General features: G+C 35.6%; 1 protein-coding gene across 5 annotated transcripts in view; it reads left to right on the top strand.

Annotated features, from left to right (window-relative positions):
- The window catches only part of ADGRB3 (adhesion G protein-coupled receptor B3), a 747,311-nt gene that overhangs the window by 704,626 nt on the left and 18,335 nt on the right, over positions 1 to 24,350 (top strand). For all 5 annotated transcript variants that reach the window (XM_050787501.1, XM_050787503.1, XM_050787500.1 and 2 more), the window contains 3 exons: positions 7,631 to 7,726; positions 9,205 to 9,244; positions 14,303 to 14,946. In XM_050787501.1, coding sequence (XP_050643458.1) covers positions 7,631 to 7,726; positions 9,205 to 9,244; positions 14,303 to 14,946 — 780 coding nt within the window. The remainder of the gene's footprint in view (positions 1 to 7,630; positions 7,727 to 9,204; positions 9,245 to 14,302; positions 14,947 to 24,350) is intronic.

Here is a 24,350-nt window from a genome sequence, read left to right on the forward strand (position 1 = left end):
ACTTAAACAAATTTACAAGAAAAAAAAGTGGGCAAAGGATATGAACAGACACTTTTCAAAAGAAGACATTTATGCAGCCAACAAATATGTGAAAAATAGCTCATCATCACTGGTCATTAGAGAAATGCAAATCAAAACCACAGTGAGATACTATCTCATGCCAGTTAGAATGGTGATCATTAAAAAGTGAGGAAACAGCAGATGCTGAAGAGGATGTGGATAAATAGGAAGGCTTTTACACTGTTGGTGGGAGAGTAAATTAGCTCAACCATTGTGGAAGACAGTGTGACGATCCCTCAAGGATCTAGAACCAGAAATACCATTTCTCCCAGCAATCCCATTACTGGGTATATACCCAAAGGATTATACATCATTCTAATATAAAGACACATATACATGTGTGTTTATTGCAGCACTCTTCACAATAGCAAAACCTTGGAACCAACCCAAATGCCTGTCAGTGATAGACTGGAGAAAGAAAATGTGGCACATACACACCATGGAATACTACCCAGCTATTGAAAAAGGATGAGTTCATGTCCTTTGCAGGGACATGGATGAAGCTGGAAACCATCATTCTCAGCGAACTAACACAGGAACTGAAAACCAAACACTGCATGTTCTCACTCCTAAGTGGGAGTTGAACAATGAGAACACATGGACACAGGGAGGGGAACATCACACACCATGGCCTGTCAGGAGGTGGGGGCCTAGAGGAGGGATAGCATTAGGAGAAATACCTAATGTAGATGTTGGGTTGATGGGTGCAGCAACCACCATGGCACGTGTATACCTATGTAACAAACCTGCATGTTCTGCATAGTTATCCCAAAACTTAAAGTATAATAATAATAAATAAAAGAATTAAGCAAGATGGGAGTTGGTTCCTAAGAGCTTTATGCTTGTCAGCCTGATTGAAAGTTCATAAAGAAACACATTTCAGAAAAATGTTGTTTCATTTGTAATAAAATAGGATGTGGGGCCAGGCACAGTGGCTCATGCCTGTAATCCTAGCACTTTTTTGGGGAGCCAAGATGGGAGGATTGCTTGAGGCCTGGACTTTTAGACCAGCCTGGGCAACACAGTGAGACCCTCATCTCTACAAAAAAATTTGAAAAACATTTAGCCAGGTGTGGTGGTGTGCACCTGTATTACCAGCTACTCAGGAGGATAAGACAGGAGAGTTGCTTGAGCTCAGGAGGTCAAGGCTGCAGTGAGCCATGATTGAGCCACTGCACTCTAGCCTGGGTGACAGAGTGAGGCCTTATCTCTAAAAAGAAAAAAAAAATAGAATGAGGTACTTTGTAATGGGAGAATGTCTGCAGGTATAAAAATAAACCTAGATTTTACCAGAACAGAGAATGAGGCACACAAAAACTGCTTTTAAATAAGAGCATGGGCATGACACAGGCAAGGACAATATGCTCATATTCTTATATACCTTTCCAAGAAATCACCAACCTCATTTGACCCAAAAGTCATCCCACTTCTTAGGCAGGTAAATTCGAATTCGAATTCTCCTTCCAGATTAAGCTTTCCTGACTTAGCAAAATTGCAATTATATTATGAATATTTACATCAGTCTTGATTTTCACACATGATTCTCCTAGTCCATGCAGAGATTTAAGGGGTTAACAAGAGCATGAAATAAGATGGGTGAAATGGTATCAGTAAAAAAGTTCAAACAAAGAGTTCATAACAGAAATTGACAAACTCTGTCATGCCTGCCAGTTAACATCAAACCATTGCTTGCTGTTACCCACAGTTCTTCTGCGGGAGCCTCACACTGCCCTCCCAGCTGTTCCCTACTCTGGGTAGCAGCATGGTGCTTCTGTCTATACTCAAGAAGAGTAGGCTGGGCACGGTGGCTCACGCCTGTAATCCCAGCACTTTGGGAGGCTGAGGTGGGTGGATCACCTGAGATCAGGAGTTCAAGACAAGCCTGGCCAACATGATGAAACCCTGTCTTTACTAAAAAATAAAAAAATAAAAAAAATTAGCTGGGCATGGTGGCAGGTGCCTGTAGTCCCAGCTACTCAGGAGGCTGAGACAGAGAATCACTTGAACCCAGGAGGCGGAGGTCATAGTGAGCTGAGATCGTGCCACTGCACTCCAGCCTGCCTGACAGAGCAAGACTCTGTCAAGAAAAAAAAAAAGAAGAGTAGGTGGACAAACTAATAACTGGAGGTTCGATGTGTCTTAAAGGTTCAGACTGAAAACTTATCTGATTAACTCATTTCTTATTTTTTATCTAAATCAGGAAAGGTTGGAAATTATGGTACAGCAACTTAATTTCTGACCAGTTGGAAATAATTGTTTTGGTTTATTCCTTCACTTAAACTGTCTTATTCTTTGATCAGTAAGACAATAGGGTGGTACATTGGAATGAAGACTAGCTTTCAAGTCAAGTGACCTGATTCCATTCCCAGCTCTGCTACTTGTTATTGTTATGATCTTGAGCAAGTTACTTAAGCTCTCTAAGCTTCAGAGTCCTCTTCTATGACACTGAAATAATGTCTGCCACAAAGGGGATGGCATGAGGCTGAAATGAAATATCACCTGCAGAAGGCATGGGATCGTGGTGTCTGACACATAATTTCCCTTTCCTTCCTTTCTATTCTCTTGCTGAAGAAATGCTGCTACATATTTTTCAGATCATGCACATGCCGTATAATTTAGAGAAGCTTATATGACCTCCTCGAATTAATATAAAAAGTAATTTGAAGGTAAAGAGGTATAACAATTTTAGAGATTAAGCGATAGATCTTTCAGATATTAAGGGATTCTAATAGAAAGTCATTGGGACTGAAATTTGGCTCTGGAGTTCATATGTTTCTTTCATTGTATAGTAAATGGCAGACTTTCACTTTTTGTTTATTTCCTTTGCTATCAGCAAAGTCATTTAATATTTTAATAATGTGAAGTCGCTCATAATTCATTCATATTAATGGTTATATCAAGTGTCATAATACATATGAAATTGAAAAGTCATTCCTTTCATGATTAGATTGTATAGAATGTAATGATTACAAAAAGCTGAGCTGTTTGTTCAAATATGAAACAATGATAGAAATGAGATTCAAAAAATAAAAGGCCACATAAGAAAGTCTTCTCCCCCGAAGGAAAAATTGCAAATAATTACAAGAATGTAACTCTACTTATTTTCCTGGTTTAGAATGATCCTCTTGAATAGGAAATCAAGAAGAATTACTGTAGGTAGAACTGTCTTCTTAAAAGTGAAGATTCAGGGTCTGATTTGCTCAGTAGCTAAATACAGAACCCGTTTCAAACTGTGTAGCTCTTTCCTGTGAGGTTTGTCTGAATTGCAACACTGCCAAACATCGCTCGGTGCTCTTCCCCAGCAATCTCTAACTCTGGCACCGGCTTCCACAATGACACTCTGCCAGCTGCCTTCAGAGCGAGGACCAATCTAGAAGCTCTCAGCCCGCTGCTGTTGATATAAAGTGAATCGCTCTCCTGGTTCAGAAGACAAGAGCGAGACACACCCCTACAAACCTCTTTGAACTCACGTCTCATCCAAAAATCCATCAGAGTTTATAGCTTTTTCAGGAGTTTTTAGAGCAGCAGGAGCCAGTCAAAATAACTTTGGAAGTGCATGGTTGGTTTCTTTTCAGGAGACAACCTTGACAGCTTATTGTTTTTTCTTCACCTTATTGTGTGATGTTTCTTACCATTCTTTTTTTTTCTTTCATTTTACAACATGCCATTAGGTTGCCTTAAAGTCTTCTAAATATCCCAGTGTTAGTTACGTATCTGTTCCTTGCTACTCCTGCAGATATTTGACCCTCTGCCTATCAATTCATGTGAAAGATCTATTACAGATTATTATAAAAAGAAGAAAACTTTGAAGTCTAGATTTTAACTGTGCCATAATTTATCTTAAATATTAAATTGTTTCCTATAGGTTTAGTAAAAAAATTGCATTTGCTGGTATCAAGTAATTTTTTAATGTTAATTTCACAAGAACTCAAAGATGCAATGATTTTAATATCGAATAAATCTTAAATTTAGTTGTTACCTAAATTAAGTGATTTTCCAAATGGTAAGTCAAAGAGTAATATTATTGCCAGGCATTATAAATCTGACTATTGATACAGCATATTTTAATATTCTGGTTGAGAAAGCAATATCTAGATTCTGTCTTATTTTATTTGTGTGTGTTTTCTGCTTGTTTGAAATATAGACTTGCTTTTTACAAAAATTCAATTATTCTTCATCAGCACAATTCACATCAGTTCACCAAAATAAAGCCTCTCTCAGTTGACCAGATATAAAATTCAATTAATTATCCAAATGCATTCAAATAGCTGTGAATGCCTTTTCCAGATACCATCTTGCCTGAAGTATTCTCTTCTGTGATAAGAAGTATGCACTATGAAATCTAATCATTCTTTCCTGACAGTGTTGGACAAATATTTAAGACTAATGCATCCAGATTCCCTAGATACAATTTTTTTTTTTTTTTTTTTTTTTTGAGACCGAGTCTTGCTCTTGTCACCCAGGCTGGAGTACAATGGCACAATTTCAGCTCACTGCAACCTCCACCTCCCGAGTTCAAGCAATTCTCCTCCCTCAGCCTCCCAAGTAGCTGGGATTACAGGTGCCCACCACCACGCCCTGCTAATTTGTGTATTTTCTTAGTAGAGACAGAGTTTTGCCATGTTCACCAGGATGGTCTCGAACTCCTGACCTCGTGTTCTGCCCACCTCGCCTCCCAAAATGCTGGAATTACAGGCATGAGCCACCATGCCCTGCCCCCTAGATACATTTTTAAGATTAAAAAAATAAATAAAATGGAGCATTTAGAATCAAGTAGAATTTCTTCTGCAAATCCTTCTAAATTAGAGGTATCAGAGGCACTAAAAGTGGCAGAGAATCTAGCACTTAAATTGTGACATTTATATGACCATTAAAATAACCTTGAATTTACTGGAGAATATCTATTCTTTTTTGATTTATATTTCTTCTGAGTAGCATGTAATGGTTCATGAAGCTGACATCATCATTCGGTGTACAAATGCCCTTAATCTATCGTTCTATTTGGGAGTTCAGTAGTGGAAGGTATTGATTTTATATGTGCATGTGTTCTGAAAAGACTTGGATTTCTTTTACATCTCCTTTAAGCAACTAAGAGTTGATTTTGAAGAGAAACCTACAGAAATTATATTTCCATCTTTCATAGTCAGTCAAAAATATTGGCAACTATGCTTTGAAGGTCTGAAAATTGGGAGTGGTTAGCAAGGACCATTCGAATTAATCTCTGGTATTACCAAAATGTTTCTCATTTTATATATGCTGATCTAGAAATATATTTGATAGAAATCTTCATGAGACAAGCTCCCAGAAGGCACCATTGCTAACATAGTTTATCTTCCTTTGTAAAATGTGGTTTTTTAATAGTTGCCTTGAGGCGCAAACAGAAAATTAGTATGTACCTATTTTTCTGACATTGGTTTCTAGGATTTTTTTTTTTTTTTTTGTAAAAACAGATATACTTTCTTAGTGGTTTCCCCAAATCAAATGTCTGCATAATAGAAAAAGTAATGATCTGAAAAATACTAGACTCATTACCAATTTTTGATTACTAATGTCTCTCTTTAAAACATACAACAACTTCTTAATCTAAAAAGGAGCTTAAAAGCCTTCGCATATGATAAATCTAATTTTGTCCTGGTTGTGTCTCCTTTACTATGAAAAGCTAGATGATTTAGTTCTAAATATTTATTCAGTTCTTCAGGAAAAGATGATCAGACTAGATTTCACTACATCTGTACTTTAACTGATGTGTTTGAAAAAGGAAATAAGAAATTACCTTTCTGGGTATCAGGTAATGCATTCTTTTTCAAAGAAATTCTAGATTTAGAAATATTAGAGTAATAGAATGGAAGACAGGTCAGAGAACACTGAGTCTATCCCCATTCCTTCATTTCACAGACATTATGGCTGCATCAGTAGGATTAGAACTGGAAGTGGAGAAATAGAAGTGGACAGAGGTCTCATTATTGGGCCAGTTGGCCAGTCTTTGGTTGTGACTAGACTTGGTGTCAGTTTCCAAATCCTGCAATGTGACAATTTAGGAGAGAGGCTACTAATGACTATGAAATAGGTGAGAGGACAAAGAGGAAGCTAAAAACAACATAATAGGCTCAGTTTTGTTTTGTTTTGTTTTGTTTCCTGGCCAACAGGTATATATGAATATCTCACATCAAAATGGTGACAAGAGATCTTATATCAGTGCTTCTCAAAAATGAAAACCTCTCTATATTTACCTTAGTAGTCCCTATAATGGTGCATCAGTAAAATAGGGAAAATATAACATCATCTATGCTTTGTTTTTTAATCCAATAAAACAGAGTGTAATAAACAAGAAAGAGAATGTCAATAATATGAAGTTAGAAAAACAAAGTAGTGAAACGACCTTGACATTGACTTGGGATAAGTAGCTACTTGTAACGATGTCCATCAGCAGCTCCTGGGGAGCTTGATGAACCTCTGGAATTGGAAAGAACAGGCTGATGCTGAGACACTGTAGGAAGAGAATAACTATCGATTGCTTTTTATGTTTGCTTCTCAGCTATTCATGTTCCTTCACTTGTTTTTTAATAAAAGAATTAATGTAATGTTCTTAGAACTTCCATGAGATATGTTTGTTCTTTCTTCAGAATTTGATTATAAATGGATATGAAGGAAGTTTGGCTTTGCAAAGTGACTTTTTATTGGCAAGTCGGTCCACCAGAAGTAGTGCTGTTTTGTTTCCCTTTTGTTGTGTTTTGTTTTTATATCAGGGCACACAGGGAGACAAGAGATAGTCTACTCAAAGATTTCTTACATGAGACATAAAAAGAAACATCCAAAATCAATTTCAGTGAAAAGATCATTGAATAATCTCATTTTTCACAATATTTAAAGCTGTTAGGAAGATTATGCCATGCCAAATAGTAAATCCCCTTAAAAGACACACATATTATTTGCAACAGTGGAATAAATCTGCCTTCTGGCAAGAATTATTAGTGTCGAACAGATATAGCTATTTTGATGGCTAAGGAGTTCCCAGCACTTCCCTCTATAGGTTATGGTAAGTGATAAATTTCCTTGCCATACAGCAAAAGTCCAGGTACTCCAGCATTTGTATTAAAAAGTAAACAAGGCAGGGCACGGTGGCTCACGCCTGTAATCCCAGCACTTTGGGGGCCAAGGTGGGCAGATCACCTGAGGTCGGGAGTTTGAGACCAGCCTGACCAACATGGAGAAACCCCATCTCTACTAAAAATACAAGATTAGCCGGGAGTGGTGGCACATGCCTGTAATCCCAGCTACTTGAGAGGCTGAGGCAGGAAAATCGCTTGAACCCGGGAGGCGGAGGTTGCAGTAAGCCAAGATTGCACCATTGCACTCCAGCCTGGGCAACAAGAGTGAAACTCCATCTCAAAAAATAATAGTAATAACAACAACAACAATAATAATAATTTCTTTTAACAAAGAAGTAAACAAAATCGGTATACGATTGTAAAATCAATGATAACCACTGCCTCAGAGTTGATTGCCAATATAGACAATATCTTGTCATTACTAAGAGAGAAGAAAAGTAATGTGTTCCCCCTCCCCACAGGTTCAGGATGCATTTAGATGCCGATTGAGAAACTGTCAAGATCCTATCAATGCAGACTCTTCAAGTTCTTTTCCTAATGGACATGCTCAAATCATGGTGAGTTTTTATTTTTCCACTGCTTGTTAATTAAGTCATGATTTCTCAAGGGAATAGAAGAAATCCTTGTTAGTAAAATAGTGTAAAAATCTCACTTTGATTGACTTTGGCTTCAGTTCATTAATAGACTGCGAACTCTGGTCCCACATAAGCGTTATCTCCAGATGGCTTCAGAGTCCAGGACGTGTTGTTGGTTCCCTGGGGTGTTGAGTGTGGGAGTCCTATGCAACACTGCGGAGTATGTTCCTCCTTGCATAGAATTAGGGCTAATGATTTGTGCGTAGGAGCATGTGGATGTCTTTTACAGATCAGAACACTATGAACCTGCACTTCTAGTCTTAAAGCAGTGGTTCTTGCCCTTAGTGAAACATTGGAATCATCAGGGGGGCCACGCCACAGACCAAATAAAATCAAAATCTTGGGAGTGGGACCTAGGTATTGATGATTCCAGTATGCAGCCTAAGATGAGAACCACTGTCCTAAAGCGTAAGAAGTAGCCACCCTTTTAGTGAAAGATCAGTTATTGTACGGGAGCTCTGGCTATTATTGGAATCAAAGTGTACTGTAGGTATAACCACTTTGATGTATTTTAGAAATAAGATGATATTTAAACTGTGTCATTTAAAGCAGGAATTAAATAGGAAAGTTTTGTTTTTACAGTATATTCGATTTATTAGCTTTTTTGAACTAGGCAACAATAATAAGCTAGATGATACATTAGTAACTAAGACTTTGCAAAGAATAATCAACTCCTTACTAAAAACAAATAGATAACCAAAATCTCTGATTTAAAATATTCATAGGGAAAGGCATTTGATTGGAAGACACTGATTAAGATAATGAAATTTTATCATTTCAAAAATTAATTGATTTGTTTAAAATAAAATTTTAGGAAAATATGAGGTCACAACTAAACCCCAGAAGGTTCTCGAACAGATGAGTATGGTTTAATCTTCAATTTTAAGTCCTAAACCTGGAAGCTTTTTGCCACATTTGAATCATTAGAAGAGTCTAGTTTGAGCGTAGTTTAACCTAGTTTGACAAAGCTGGATTATAAGATGTTACATTACAAGTAATATGTTCAAATTGAATGTTTAAAAATACCAATAACAAACATAATTATTTAAGTATATTCATCATAATTCACATTCTGATGTCTTTATTATGGTTAGAGAATTGCCTTAAAATTCTATCCTTCTAATACATGATTACCAGTTTCCAGACTGAAGATGACACTGGGTATTGTATTGTCTTATTAAAATTGTATGCTATGTTTCCTTTGATTTTATTTAACATTTGGGCTCTAGGAAACACTGTTGAAAACAATCTAATTATACCTAGAGAAACTTCCTATGCACAAAACAATAAACTTGTGCTGCCAACTTAGATATCTGTAAACTTCAGATAATCTGATTAGTAAAAGACACTTGAGGTCTTCATTAAATGATGGTTCTATGTCTTCTTATTTCTTGTTACAGACAGACTTTGAAAAGGATGTAGACATTGCTTGTAGATCAGGTAAGCATATTTGGATTTGGAAAATCTAATCAGTAGGGATGTTAAATCATTTCTATAGATTTTAATTTTAAAGAAAATACTGTGGTTTACACATTACATATGGTTCTGTGAAAGGGCTGTATATGTAAAGCAGCCCCCAAATGCCAACGGAGCTGAGAAACCAAAGAACGAGGCAGAAAAATTCAGTTGTTGGTTAAAGGGAGGATATTAGGGAACTTACAGACAAGAGGGTAGTCTTGGGCAGCAGCAAGACAGATAGATCCCCGCACAGTTACTCTTCAGACACAGGGTTTATATACCATAGGGAAAGGGGATACATGCTGTATAGACAATTAAAGGCAACCCTCCAGAATAAGCAAGAGTGCTATGAGCCTCATAGCCTATAATTTGTACAATAACATCAAGGTTGCTTTGATCTAAAGGCAGAATTTGTAATGAGTACATGTTCTTACATTAAGTACAGTAAATAAAGTAAGAATCAGGAGGCATTCATAGGGCTAGGGTTATTCAGAAGTCAAAATGGTGGATTAGCATTCAAGATGGAGTCACTTTTGTCTCCATATTTATGTGTATGAATAAACAGAATCTTTAAAATGGAAGGATTGTAGTAACAGAAGTGTGTTTGTGGAGGAAGAAGGCGGGGGGAGGGGGGGGGAGAGAGAGAGAGAACGAACGAGAGAATGAGAGAAAAACTAAGAATGGTTCATTGGAAACACCATGACAGCAGAAAAACTTTCACATGGAGACATAAGATTTCCATTCCACCAAGTAATAGTTGTTGGATGTAAGGCCAGTCAATTTAACCTCTCTGTGCCTCTATTTTATCATGTATGGAATATGGGTTATTGTAAAGATGAAATTGCGTTGTCTGTATGTGTGTTAAGATTGTTGTGGTTTTAATTTTACAAAGAATCAAGAGAAACTCTGCAGCACGTCCTGTTTAGACGGCTTGTATGCCATAATTTCCCAGGCTGTGGCTAAATTCTCACCAAAGTAGATGGCTCAATAGTTTTAAAGGAAACTGTATGTTCAGTTTTGAGGGATAGTTCCAATTGTTGGAATATGGTCCTACGTAGGAACAGAATATGCCTCATTTTACCTTTTATTTGTTGATCTTGCTGTTGCCTTTTAAAACAACAGTGGGTATCTACTTCATCTAAATATCCAACTGCCTTAAAGCAATTATCATTTAGCCCAATCCAAGTATTTTTTTCTTCAGATTAAACAAGTCTTATTTCATCATTCATTTCTTGTAGCATTCTCTGAGGCACGATACCCAAGGTAGCCTCCAATTTATCAATAATTTTAAATTATGGTGCCCAAATATATACATGTTCACCCGGCATTTATCACAGTGGGCTCTTTATTTGTATTAATGTTATATACATTTGTGTATGATTTCTATTTCAGTACTAGTGTCAACTTACCTGAAACTCCTAAGACTTTTTGTAGGAGTTGTCAGGGCTTCCCCAGTCTATTATGTAAAGGTTTTGTTTTTGGTATGTTTTCCTTGAAAAAGAAATTTGGCCTTTGCATTTATGTCTATTTGCTATTATTTTACTAATTTCAGGTTAGCATACTATCCATTTCCATTGTTTGGTGATTAAAAGTTTGATAAGAATACCTTCTAAGTCTTCATTCAAACTGTAGTTAAAAGAGTTGAATGTCATGAAACCTAGCAGAGAAACCTGATATATTCAGTAAGGCACCCCCTATCTGCCAGCAGACTTCCTCTACATGGAGTTTTCAGATTCAACTCAAAACCATTAAACATCTGTGCAGAATCTCAGATCTTGTCATGATCATAAGAATACGAGAGACTAATCTCATATTCTCATTCCTGGATTTAATCTAAATACTCTATGTAGAGTATGGTCATAGCAGAGCAGTAAGGTAACTGTCATGCTTTGGCAACCCATAGTGGACCAGAGCTGGGCATTAGAAATCACCATTTCCTGTTGAAAATCTAACAAAATATTGCCAGGACGCAGTCTCACTAGTGCTTGGTTTCCAGAATTGATCATTTTCCTTTTTTGGATAATTGATACAATATTGTCACTTTGCTCCATCCACCTGCCATAATTTCTCAAAAATCACTAGCCACGGTGCCAATTTCCACATCCATGTTCCAAGATGGAATGTGATTCTCCGGGTTTAAAAGCTTAAATTTATTTACAATGAGTAAGTATTCATTTAATTCCTAATCTTCCACCTTCAGTGTTGTTTTTTTCAGCCTCATTTGGTGTACTCATTACACTTCTCCTTGAAAGAGAAGCAATGTAAGAGCAGATGGTTTTGTCTCTCCTTTAACAGCTGTAACATTAAACCAGTGGTTGTCAAAGAGTGGTCCCTAGACCATCAGTGTTAGCATCACCTGAGAACTTATTAGCAATGCACATTTTGAGGCCCTAACCCAGGGTCTGAAACTGGAGGTTGGGGTATAGGAACTAGTTATAAGCCATCCAGATAATTTTGATGCATGCTAAAATTTGAGTACCACTGTATTAAACCATCCTCCTTAAGCTGTGATCTCATCTCTGCAGTATTTATCTTGTTCTCCTTCATTAAGTTACAGATTTTTCTGGGCCTCATTGTATGCTGGGATTTAGCATCCCTAATACAGGCCAGTACCATTATTTTATTAGCAAATAATTTTTCTAATGTTTTCATTTTCTGTTTTCATCTGTTATTGGTGCCCTTTTTGGTCGAGTCCATTAGGAGCTTTCTTCTCAGTTTATCTAGAGATGTCTGTCTATGTTGAAGCATATTCATGAACTCTGAATAATCTTTCTTTATAATGAGGTGAAATTCACTTCCCTACATGGCAGCGTTTCTATCTGATCATGCCAAATATTCAGTTGCTTTATATTTTGTTTGGAGTTTGTGTTTCACTACTTGATTAATTTCTCTCGAAAGTCCCATCACTTTAACATCATGCTTTCATGTGTAGGCGGTATGGTTTGTTTATGCTGTATATTCAAAACTTGGATATACATTTTAAGTAACTATAAGAGGCAGGCATTTCTCTCATACAGAGCAGCCACTACTGCGTAAGAAGAATTATCTTTATTTACATATTATGTGTGTATATATAAAATATAAATTTTCAGCAAACACAGCTATATAACTTGATTAAAATGCGTTGGCTATAACTATAAATCATATTAAATTTGTACAAAGCTTAATGTATCTTGTACAAATTTAAATTATAAAGTCAATACACAGTGCCAATACTTCCTTTATAATTTTTAAATAAAAGTTTAAAGTTATTTATATATTTTAATGAAATAAGATAAGTTCCCATAACTCATGTTTAAATTTTACTGCTATAAATTTTGGAATTATTTCTATATACAATTAAGGGTTAAAAGTGTCCCTCACTGAATTTGGAGTTTTTTTAAAGTATTTATTTACAGTATCATTAAATCATTACAATATCATTAAATTTAGCATACTTTGCCCCTTAATATTGTCATGTATCATTACTCCTGGAAATTAGAATTCATTATTGATCTATTATTTTTAGGGGTTTGGAAATAACTTTTTAAAACTGAATTTTTCTACTTTTTATGATGTATAACAGTTAAATACACAAAAAGGCACAACCAGATTATTAATTTTAAAAAAGATGTAAATTTAACATGATTTTTACTGCCTAAGATAAAGAGACAATAATACAATAACTAGATACAATATCTTTCAAGATAACAGATATTACATGAATGATTCATGTTTTGAAATAATTTTAAAATCTTGTTTCTATGTAACAGGGAAAGACATTTATAATCTGTTTTTCTACCTCTGCTTTAATGCATAATAATTATGATTCTATTTGAAAACTGGATAATAATAGAAAAAAATCAGTATATCTGAAACTTTTTATGAGGAGACAATAAACCAGATTTTTACAGTCATCTATACCTAATGAAATTTTAAATGATGATTGCTCTACTTTGTAGGTAGGTTAGCACCAGATGTGCATGTTGAACCAACTTCACACAGTGCTATTCTGTATGCTTTCAATTCCAAAGTTACAATAACAAGTCTTCAGAATTTTATTCATTTGTATCCTCAAAATTGACAATTGTTCATAACTAAGCATGCTTTGTGTTATTCTGCCCTATTATCCCCAAAATATGGCTTTCTTTTTATACAGAGGCAAAAAGAGGAAAAAAAAAACCCAAATATATTTTAATAAAGAATTATTTACTCTTTTGTTGATTGCTTTTGTTTGGTTTGGTTTGGATTTTTGTTTTGTTCATTTTCATACTACAAGTTATCATAAATTTTTTTCTCCTATATCATTATTTTTAGGCTTAAAGTGGAACAAAGATTTTGGAGGTTCATAAAGTTTTTTTTCTTAAACTCAGTTGGCAGTTTTAATATTCTCACAGGGGCATCCCAACATATAGATTAATTTTTAAATTTTCTTTCTTCTATATAAAACTGAATATGATAAGTACTTTTGAATATTGTATCCACCTTGACCATATGGACTTCAATGAAAAAATCCTCATTAATTTTCAATATGCATAATTTTTGGAGGGATTTCTGATCCAGTAGAATGAAGTTCCCATTAATTATCCCTTCAAGAAGCATTTTAATGAGCATAACTTCTAGAACAGTTTAGAGGGAAAGCCATTAAGAAAAAAATCAAATTTGTATGAAAATATTCATAATTTTACAAAAATCCTTTGGAGCAGATTGATGGAGAAAACTTCTCTGGTAATCTCCTATTTCCCTGGAAAGTTATTTGGAGTTGTTTAAGGACAGGGTACTAAGATTTTTGAAAGCCCATTAATCAGCTTTCAGATATGCTTTAGCTATGGGCTATCTGAGATCTATGAGAGCATAACAGAATCAGTAAAAAGTGATTGAGTAATCTCTGGACCATGTACAAACAAATTGATATGTATATTTTTAAATAACATATCTATCAAATAATATATATGTAATAACAAGAAAATTGTTTAGTAGAAAGAGAGACAGCATAATATAATAATGAAAAATAAACACACATTAACTCTCTTTCTTCAACTTTTACATTCCTACTCACAGTTCTTCATAAGGATATTGGTCCTTGCCGAGCAGCCACAATAACAGGAACGCTCTCTAGGATTTCTCTAAATGATGATGAAGAAGAAAAGGGAACAAACCCTGAAGGACTAAGCTATTCAACATTGCCTGGAAATGTCATTTCCAAAGTCATCATCCAGCAACCCACAGGTCTGCACATGCCCATGAGTATGAATGAGCTTAGCAATCCATGTTTGAAAAAAGAAAATAGTGAATTGCGGAGAACTGTGTACTTATGTACAGATGATAATTTGAGAGGGGCTGACATGGACATAGTCCACCCTCAAGAAAGAATGATGGAAAGTGACTATATTGTGATGCCCAGAAGTTCTGTAAATAACCAGCCTTCAATGAAAGAAGAAAGCAAAATGAATATTGGCATGGAAACCTTGCCGCATGAAAGGCTATTGCACTACAAAGTAAACCCTGAATTCAATATGAATCCCCCTGTAATGGACCAGTTCAATATGAACTTAGAGCAACATCTCGCACCCCAGGAACATATGCAGAGTTTGCCCTTTGAACCTCGCACAGCTGTGAAGAATTTCATGGCCTCTGAGTTGGATGATAATGCAGGACTATCAAGAAGTGAAACTGGATCAACGATATCAATGAGTTCTTTAGAGGTGAGCTACAGAAGATTAAATTTTTCCTTGATAGTTGAAATATGAATAGATATAGATAGAGATATTGATTGATTGGTTGATTGATTGATGTGACACTGGTGTTGGAAGAGAAGATTCACATCAGCTTTTGCAGTTAGGTATCATGAAAATTTCTGGCTATTGAGATTCAGTCGCAATTCAGGGTTTTCTCAGTAGTGCATTATAATCCCCTTATTCAAGATAATATTAAAAAAAGAAACTATTATATTTAAAAAGATACTAATCAGTCATAATTCTGTCATGATGGGAACTAAGTTAGGCACTCATAAAAAATAAAATAAAATAAATAAAAAGCAGAGGATTCTTCTGATGTTTCTCAGGTACCACAGGCCCTTTTGGTGCATAGTGTCTACATGGCATTACAAACTGAAACTGAGATCTATACTTTCTGTGTAACAGTAACTGTTAAAAATTACAAAATTGGAATATTTCTCTAAATGTTTTACCATTATACTGATGAAAAACTAATTATTATCACAGTAGATCAGTATTATTCAGAGTAAATATTTTGCTCTTAACTTACAGAATAATGACCATTAAAATTTTTTGTCTTAGACTGTGAATTGTCAGGAAGAATATAATCTGAGCATACTAACAGTCAGGATTCTGAGGCCCAACAACATGGCCTTTTTGCTTTCATAAGGCCACCAAAAGTAAACAGTAAGCTCGTCACAGCTTTCCTGCTTATACAGTGAAAAATAGCTGTAAACCTGCAGTTGATATATATATTCATATATGATACTACATGCATACTTTTATATGTATTGCCAATTGTTTTAGTATAATAGATTATTACATAAAACACCATCTACACAAAGGCACTATAATCAGTTGCCTGCCCTTTCCATCAGAGTTATGCTGATAATTGTATGTTCAAGTGTCCAAAAGTTCCCAGAGGCAATTTTTTCATGCTTCTCCCCAAAGCCATGCCTTCCACTAGGTCAAAATGAAAAGGTGTTCTGAGAGGCTTAAAAAATGTGATGAATAGGGTAATTTTCAGGGTTTTCCCAGCTGGATTGAGAAAATTCTAGACAATAAACGGTAATGTGAATAAAATCTAAGATAAGTCCCCAAGTTCTGGATCAACCTCAAACTGAATAAGGCTTCTAGGTCAGAATCATTCTTCAGAACCAAAGGCATAGATAGGGGTAATGAAGCCAAGTTCAACTCCAGGGTGACTGGAGCTCCCTTCTGAACAAAAATATTTCATCCCCCTGAATTAGCAGAATAGCTGAAGTTTCCTTATTTGTAACTTGCATATCCCAGAGACTACCAGGTTTATAATAATGACCACATAAGGACAAACTACAAAATATTTATGCAAAAATCACAAAAGTTTTTAAAAGGATTTTCAGTAAGTATGCATATAATAACATAACATTATAAGTAATCATAATGACTATGTGGAAGTTTTCTGTATAGTATGGCTCTTTTAAATGTGTTAAAGGGGTTTGAATGGAATTGCATGAAAATATTTTGGTTGTTACAAAAATGTTTTACATCTAAAAGCCTGAAAACTTTGCTGGATTGATATTGTACAGGTTATCTGTGCTTGAACAATAGACTGTATTTCCAAGAACTTCTTTGTTCAGTTTGTAATTTTTCCAAATTTCCGTATCCTTATTATTAAGTGTATTATATATAACTGTGATTCAGCCAAAAGATCTGCATTTAAACGACTTAGAGATCACAAGACTTACATCTTGAAAAGGAAGGAAATTCAGAATTCAGAATGAAAATTTGGTTCTTCGTTTTCATTCTTTAAATGAATTTAATAGTAATTGCTTAGGGTGATGATTTTATGAGATAGCAGAAAGAGAATATATAGATGTGGGAATGAATAATAAAAATTAGCATTTATATAGCATCTTTCATTAGCAGATCCTCAAATCATTTTAAAAACAGGAATTAATCTTCACAGCACCTCCATGCGATGGATAAGTTGTTATAATCCTCAAAGTAGAGTCATTTGTTCAAGGTTATAGAGCAAGTTCATAGCAAATCTAGGAATAGAATCTTTCTGTCCTGATCAATTTTATGCCATCTGGAAGAGACAGTAATGAGCCTGAATATTAGCATGAAGGTAACTTTAAAGTTCTTTCTAATCCTTGACAGGCATTTGGTCTTATGATGAATAAAGACATGAAATGGGTAAAGCCCTTGTCCTTTAAGTGTGTATAATCAACACATTCTGGAAATGGGGCTGTGTTCATGAAGATAAAGTTTTTGGGATCTGGCTTTCTTCTTGAGCAGCATGATGCATTGTCAAGTAGAATTATCAGCTCTGCTAGATTGTATATGCTGGGTCAACTGGTGAGGGAGATGGTATTCTGACAATAATAAAGGAAAAGCAGAAAAATGACCTGAGTATCTACACAGAGAGTGGGATCAACAGTAGTCAGGAGGTGTCTTGAGTCTTAGAAGATAATGTTAAGGTGAAAATGGTAAATCATGTGGATCACATGAGGCCTAAGCAATAGAACAATTTAAGTCTTTTCTCCCTCTAAGTAAGAAGGAAGATTAAAGCCATAGGGAACATCCAGCCTGGGCAGCTGGCACAGCAGAGAATGGCCAAGATCCTCAGGATTCTTTCAAGGATATAATATAAAGATGCTCACATTTTACCTCCAGAGGAATCCGTTTTGACAAACTGCCAGCATGGAAAGTGCTGAAGGAAGAAACAGAGGAGGGTAAAACAGAAAATGTGAGAATTAATAATAAAAAAATAATAATAATATTCTCATAACATGGAGAGATATGTTCTCTTTCTAACTATAGTCATTCCCAAATGAACTTGTTAAGCAATTCTGAAAACTTTAGATATAGAGCGGCCACAATTATGGGAATAATTGCAATACTAATATAGTAGAATAGAATGTGATAGAAAGTGCAAAAGAGGGAAAACAAGAGTTGAGGGAGGAAAAAAGAAAGCCAAAAAAGACTCGAGTGGGTGAGTGGGTGGAAGTATTTGTTCAAATAAGCAAGAAGCAACAAAGAAAGAAGGAGGCTCCCCAACCCTGAAGTCAGTGGCAGCACAAAAGCTTCCAGCCTTCACGGGAGTTTGTTCAGCTAACCCCCAATTAGTGGGTATAAAAAGTTTTAAAAATTCATGAAGTTTCTTGGCATTAAAAACATATCTAGATTTTCTCTGAGCCTAATAGTACCTTGTTTCTTTCCTTCTGCTGATATGTTCTCTTTCTAACTGTAGTCATTCCCAAATGAACTTGTTAAGCAATTCTGAAAACTTTAGATATAGAGCTGCCACAATTATGGAATAATTGGAATACTAATATAATAAGATTTTTCACAACAATGGCTCCAGCCCTAAATATCCTGTAACTGCTTTGCTTAAGGTTAAGAAGAATGATATTGTCATCAGCACTTTAGTCATTTACCTTCAATTAATGAACCAAATATGATGAATACATGATGTATACATAGAGCAAAGCAACAGCAACAACAAAAAACACACTAAGATTTTGCTTTTGAGCAAGAGGGGACAAAAGAGGTATCATGGTTCTCAAGCACTTGAGGACTATAAAATCTAATTTAAACCTTGGATTGTTCTATTTATTTATTTCCTGAAAACTTATAGTTGTAACATTGTATGGAGACAGGTCAGTATTTGTTCTGAATCATTGAAGCTGTGGCATTTACTTTAGCAGGTTGTAGACGTTAGATTTAAATAGTAAGTGGTTTTTCACTCAAGAGTCTTTCCAACTTATGTGCACATATTGAACATGTTAAGCACATGGTCCATTCTTCACTCTTTTCCTTGTATCTTTCAAGGTTAATTCAAGTTCTTGAGTCACTGGCTTTTGGCTGGGTTCTGTCAACAGAAAGCACTGGTGAGAGAGTAGAGGTTGAGGAAAAGAGGGAAACCTGGGATCTTTCTCCCTTACTCTGTATGCTTTGGGGAGCACCTTGTATGTCTGGTGTAGTTCCCACAGTGCTTCCAGTATATGCCAGGTGCTGCAACCCATGGGCTTAAGTCACTCTGCCCTCTCCTTTTATCTGTCCAGCCTAGGAGGTATACTGACCTCTTCTGCTAATCCCTGGGTTACTGCATGGTCTCCTATGTGCTGTCTCAGTTCTTCTATCATTTAAATTTTTGTAGACCATCTTGCTGAAATGTAAACACCTTAAGTGGTTTCTGTTGTTCTTGCCTTAATTTTTCTTACCAATAAAAACTTAATAACTGATAAGAGTTAGATACTACATTACAAAACTGTTATCCAAAATAGAAGGTTTTGTTGCTCTAGCTTGTCTATTTGTGTATAAGCTTACCTCTATGTCGGAAACCAAATAAGTGTGTCTCAATTTGTAATGGCCAGAAAGAGACACCATTCTAGGCTAAATTTTTATACATCAGTTTTTCTCTGGACATGAATGATAGAGTTCTCAGCATAATGGTTTTTAAAGGTAAAATATTTTAGCAATAATATCACATTACAGGTGCCTCCCTTACAGCTGTTGTGAGGATCAAATTAGATAATGTACATGAAAAACCTTTGAAATTGTAAGAAGCACTTTAGATGTAAGATTATGTTATTATTATGTCATTACCGTTATGCCCTGAATTTCTGCAAAGAAGCTTGAATGCTGAGTTAAATCAATATTCAGAATATTAGACAAAATGTTATGGCCTCGCTTAGGAACTAGGGCACTCTGTCACTAACAGAAACCATTATAAAATTGACCATGTGCAGAAACAACTTTTTTTAATATTTTTTTCTCATGTAAGTCTGATGAAAGGAAGACTTGCCATTTTTTACTGTTTTGCTTTTACTCCTGGATTACAGAATTTTGTCTCTGTTGCAGGCATACAAACAAAATTAGCTTGAATAGAAGTCATTTAAAAAAATTAATTAATCTCAGATATCATTGCCACCGCTATTTTTAATGGATTTGCTACCAGAGCTTTCTCCTTACAAGTAGGTTTATTGCTCACTTTATAATAGAAATTTTAATGGCAGTCATATTGCCATTCATTAGTCAGTGGAATTTATTACTTGCCATGAATCTTCTAGTGTCTTGTCCAGCTTAATTTGCAGTGACAAAAACAATGAAGTATTCCCTTTGAGAAATTATTCATCATTTGACAAGACTTAGATGTGGAGAAATGCCTCTATGCATACATTCACTAAGTATTCCTTTGAGTACCTTCATACTGTTGTACATTTTCTCACTTTTAAATCATTGTAAAGAATTTCTCCTTTCTATTAGTGATAGGCCTGCCTTCCTGCAAATTGTGTTGATTCTCTTAGCTGTCAGTTGACCTACTCATAATGGTTTTCATTGTGTGTTTAGTCTACTTGCTTAAACAAATTCTCTCAGAGTATGCCCAAGAAAAGCAACAACAACAAAACAAAAATAGAAAGTCACATTCTTTTGAATACCTTTGACTGTTATCATGCAGCTCCTTTAATCATTTGCCAATAATTTTGTGAATGTTTCCTATTGTGCCATACCCTCTGCTAGATGCTGTGGATATAAATGTAATCAAGATAGAAATGGATCTTGCCCCTGTGGAGAATACACCCTATGGAAGAGACAGACAATTAACCATTAAAGCAATGAATGAAATAGTGTGCAGTACTGGGTAATAACTATGGAATGAAAGGGAGAGACTTCTTGAGATAAGGTGGTCTGGGAAGCATTTGAAAGTGTCATTTACTGTAAGAAATAAAATTGAGAAGTAATGTGGCTTGCAAGGAGCTGAGGGAACTTTTCAGGCAAAAGAAACTGTAAGTGCAGTGATCCTGAGGTAGAAAAGAGTTTTGGCATATTCTCATAAGATCAGAATACCTGTGAAGCTAATGTTGAACTCCTTAAGATGAAGTTAAAATGGAAAGGAGAGACCAGACTTTGCAGAGTCTTGTAAAGCAATGGAAGCAAATGAGGACTGTTAAGCAAAAGATTGTCACAATGATTTTTCCATGCATTCATCTATCCATCTATCCATTCATCCATAACTTTGGTTGTTTAGAAAGTAAAGGATTAGAGGCCAGAGGTTTTAGGAGAGGAGACAGAACAGAAAGTTGGATGACAGTCAGAAAGCTACTGAAGTAATCCAGACAAGAGATAACGGTTTCTTTGACCATGGAGGTGAAAGTGGAGATAGAAAACAGTGGGCAGAACAAGATGTATTTCAGAGATAGAACAGATGGCATATGCTGGTGGATTGAATGTGGAAGACGAGGGACAGAAAGGAAGGAAGGATGACTCCTAAGTCTCTGGCTTGACCGACTAGAAATCCAGCATTTTCTATCATGGGAAAGGCAGGAGGAATAAAGGATGTCTGCAACTTAAAAGATGGTATGCTAAATCATGGGAGTGAATTATGGTATCCGGAAGAGAATAAGAGAAAGAAGAGAGCCCAGGAACTCAACATTTAGAAGGCAGGGATGTGGGAGTGCCAACAAAGGGGACTTCAGCATAAGCTGCAGCAAGTAAGAGGAGGAAAAATAAAAAGACTGAGAGTTGATGAGTGCTTTAATGAGGAAATGATTAACTTTCAAAAGCTTCTGAGTGTCCAATAAGATGGACAGAAAATTGACCTTGGAATTTGACCAGATGGAGCTCATCAGAGACAGTCAGCAAGAAGAATTTTAATGGAATATTGAGAATAGAATACAAGTTGGGATGAGTTCTAAGTGAGAAATTAAGAAGAGGAAACAGCATAGAAATTAGGAAGAGGAAACAGCATAGAAGGATTCCATTACCTACTGTGAGAAAAAGGATTATTTACATTAGTTTATTTGGAAAATTGGAATATAGGTACAGAGGGATTTGTATCTTCATAAAATAATTCAATATCACATGGCTTATATTAAATTTACATGTAGAATTTTTAAAAGTTATCAGATTATCAGAAAAATTGTTATGACTTGACCACTTTTCTCAGTTGGTTCTTAATTTAAAACATACGTAACCATTATTTCTAACCACTTTCTTCTCTGGAATTAATATTTTAGAGAGCTCAGAAAGACATTTGAATAAACATGCAAGTCAAGGTTTCAATAAACTTCAACACTTTGAAAGACTTTCCAATACGCTGTTTGTATACCAAAGGTGGAAACAGACCAAAACCGAACAGAATTGAATGTTCTTATTCTTTCTTTACACCATCAATTTCCCAATGCCTCATGCCCCTTTTAGATAAACTAAGGCTGGAATGGGGCTCACGCCTGTAATCTCAGCACTTTGAGAGACCAAGGCAGGTGGATCGCTTGAGCCCAGGAGTTCAAGATCATTCTAGGCAACAAGACAAAATCTTATCTCTACAAAAATTGAAAAACTTAGCCAGGTGTTGTGGCACATGTTTATAGTCCCAGCTACTAGGAGGGCTGAGGTGGAGAGATCACTTGAGCCCTGAATGTTGAGGCTGCAGTGAGCTGTGATCGTGCCACTGAACCCCGGCCTAGGTGACAGAGCAAGACTATTTCAAAAAAAAAAAAAAAAAAAAAAAGGAGAGAGTCATGTCTGGAGGTGGAGAAGTCTCCTACTGTTTGTTATTATATCATTGCTTATAAATGATTGCATATTAGTTTCTAAGTTATTTTACTCAACACAGATATTTTCTCAAATATGTAAATATCAAATTGCTAGGTTTTTTTTTTTTTCTCTCCTTCAAAATGCAATTGACAAGGAAAAGTTAATCTGCTTGACCTTGCTTTATGCTTAGAAAGTCAGACTTGGACTGACTGGGTCATCTATTGTTATTTTTGCTGAGTTTGGTAACAATTAGCAAAACATCACAGGCATTTTTGTTGTAACATAGCACTCTTATATTACTGAGAAGACAGCAAGAGATAGTAAATAAAATGCTGGGCTTGGAGTCAGAAGTCCTGAGTTTGGAGCCCAACTCATTTGCTTACCACCCAGGTGAAGTGGGCAAGTAATTTTAACTCCACTGACCTTCAATTTTTCTTATTCATAAAATAAGGAAAATAAATAATATTGTATCCGACCATCCCACGGGTGGGTAGCATGTGCAAATGTGGAAGTGCTATATAAACAACAAAAGGTTGAAACACTTGGTCAGTATTGTGGAAACCTGAATCACATTACACACATTTTTAACTCATTTGGACTGTAAAAATCTGTCATTTTTTTCCCACTCTCCAATTTTTAAGGCTCTACTGCTTTATTTTGCATCCACTCCAAATCCCACCACCATCTTTAGGTTCTTTTGATTAAAATTTGTTTGTTTGATTTGTTCATTCCTTAGTCTAATCCTTCAAGACTGCCAGTTATGCTACGCCTTATATTAGAATTTAATTTTAATAAAATTAAATAGGAGAGAGTCTACTTATATGAGTGTATCCATTTTCCTTCCCTATTTCACATTGACATACCTGCTCTCAGAAACAGAATCTATCTCTGGTGATCTTCTAGGTTCCTGTCTTTTGCTCTTGCTTCTAAATCTTTTTCATAAGATTTCACTATTTAAGTTTCAAATAAAATGCAAAGCTCGTGACTCATGCTTTATAATTATTGCTTAGAACTGTTTCCAGCCTTAAATTTTGCTGTATTAAGAGAGAATCTTGCTTAATGTATACTGACAAAAATGTCCTGCTTAGTCACAGTGCCAAGAAAGCAAGGTATACAAGAGCAGAATGGAAGCACTGACATTTAGTCTAGCATATTGCAGCAAAGTGTGGCGCAGTACACTGGAGCCTGGTTTTCACACAACACAGTTAGATAACAATAGTGGTGGGGAGACTGCAAAAGAGGACTGGGCTCAGTGCTTTCACAGATACTTTTCTCCTTCCTGGATGTCACCACGGCAAGGCTGAGATGCTGTTGGAGACAAGAAGAAAGTGAGATCAACATGCTGAGTTTTCATTTAATAAAGCAGTCTCCTTTTAGCCCTCTCCTTGATTGTGCTTGAAGACTGCATTTTCAGTCTTAAACAGCTTCACTGAAATAAAATTATTTCAGGAAATTTTCACTTAAAACATGAAACCTTTCTTTTGGCATGTCCCCTTTTGTCTACTGAAACATGGTTTGGGGATTAGGTATACAGTGAGGTTCTGATTTTGTCGTGACAATTGTAACTGTAGCTGCAGAAATTTAATCATAGTTTTCAAGAAACTACATTAATGCTTCTTTTCTGTCTCTCCTAATGTTCAACAGTTAAAATGCAGACTAGAGTCTCCTACCTATCTTGGGTATGGTTTCCTATTAAATTATCGAAGTTTGTAGGTTTTGGGATGGGAGCACGGGAAAAATGAAACAAAATTTTGCCCAAAGGTTTATATATTTTTCCAACTACCTGAATATTGCATACTTTGTTTGTTAATTCTCCCTGTTTCATTCCCTCTGTCATCAAAAAATTCAAAATTTTAAAAATCTATACT

The sequence above is a fragment of the Macaca thibetana genome, chromosome 4, assembly GCF_024542745.1.
Source record: "Macaca thibetana thibetana isolate TM-01 chromosome 4, ASM2454274v1, whole genome shotgun sequence".
Lineage (NCBI taxonomy): Eukaryota > Metazoa > Chordata > Mammalia > Primates > Cercopithecidae > Macaca > Macaca thibetana.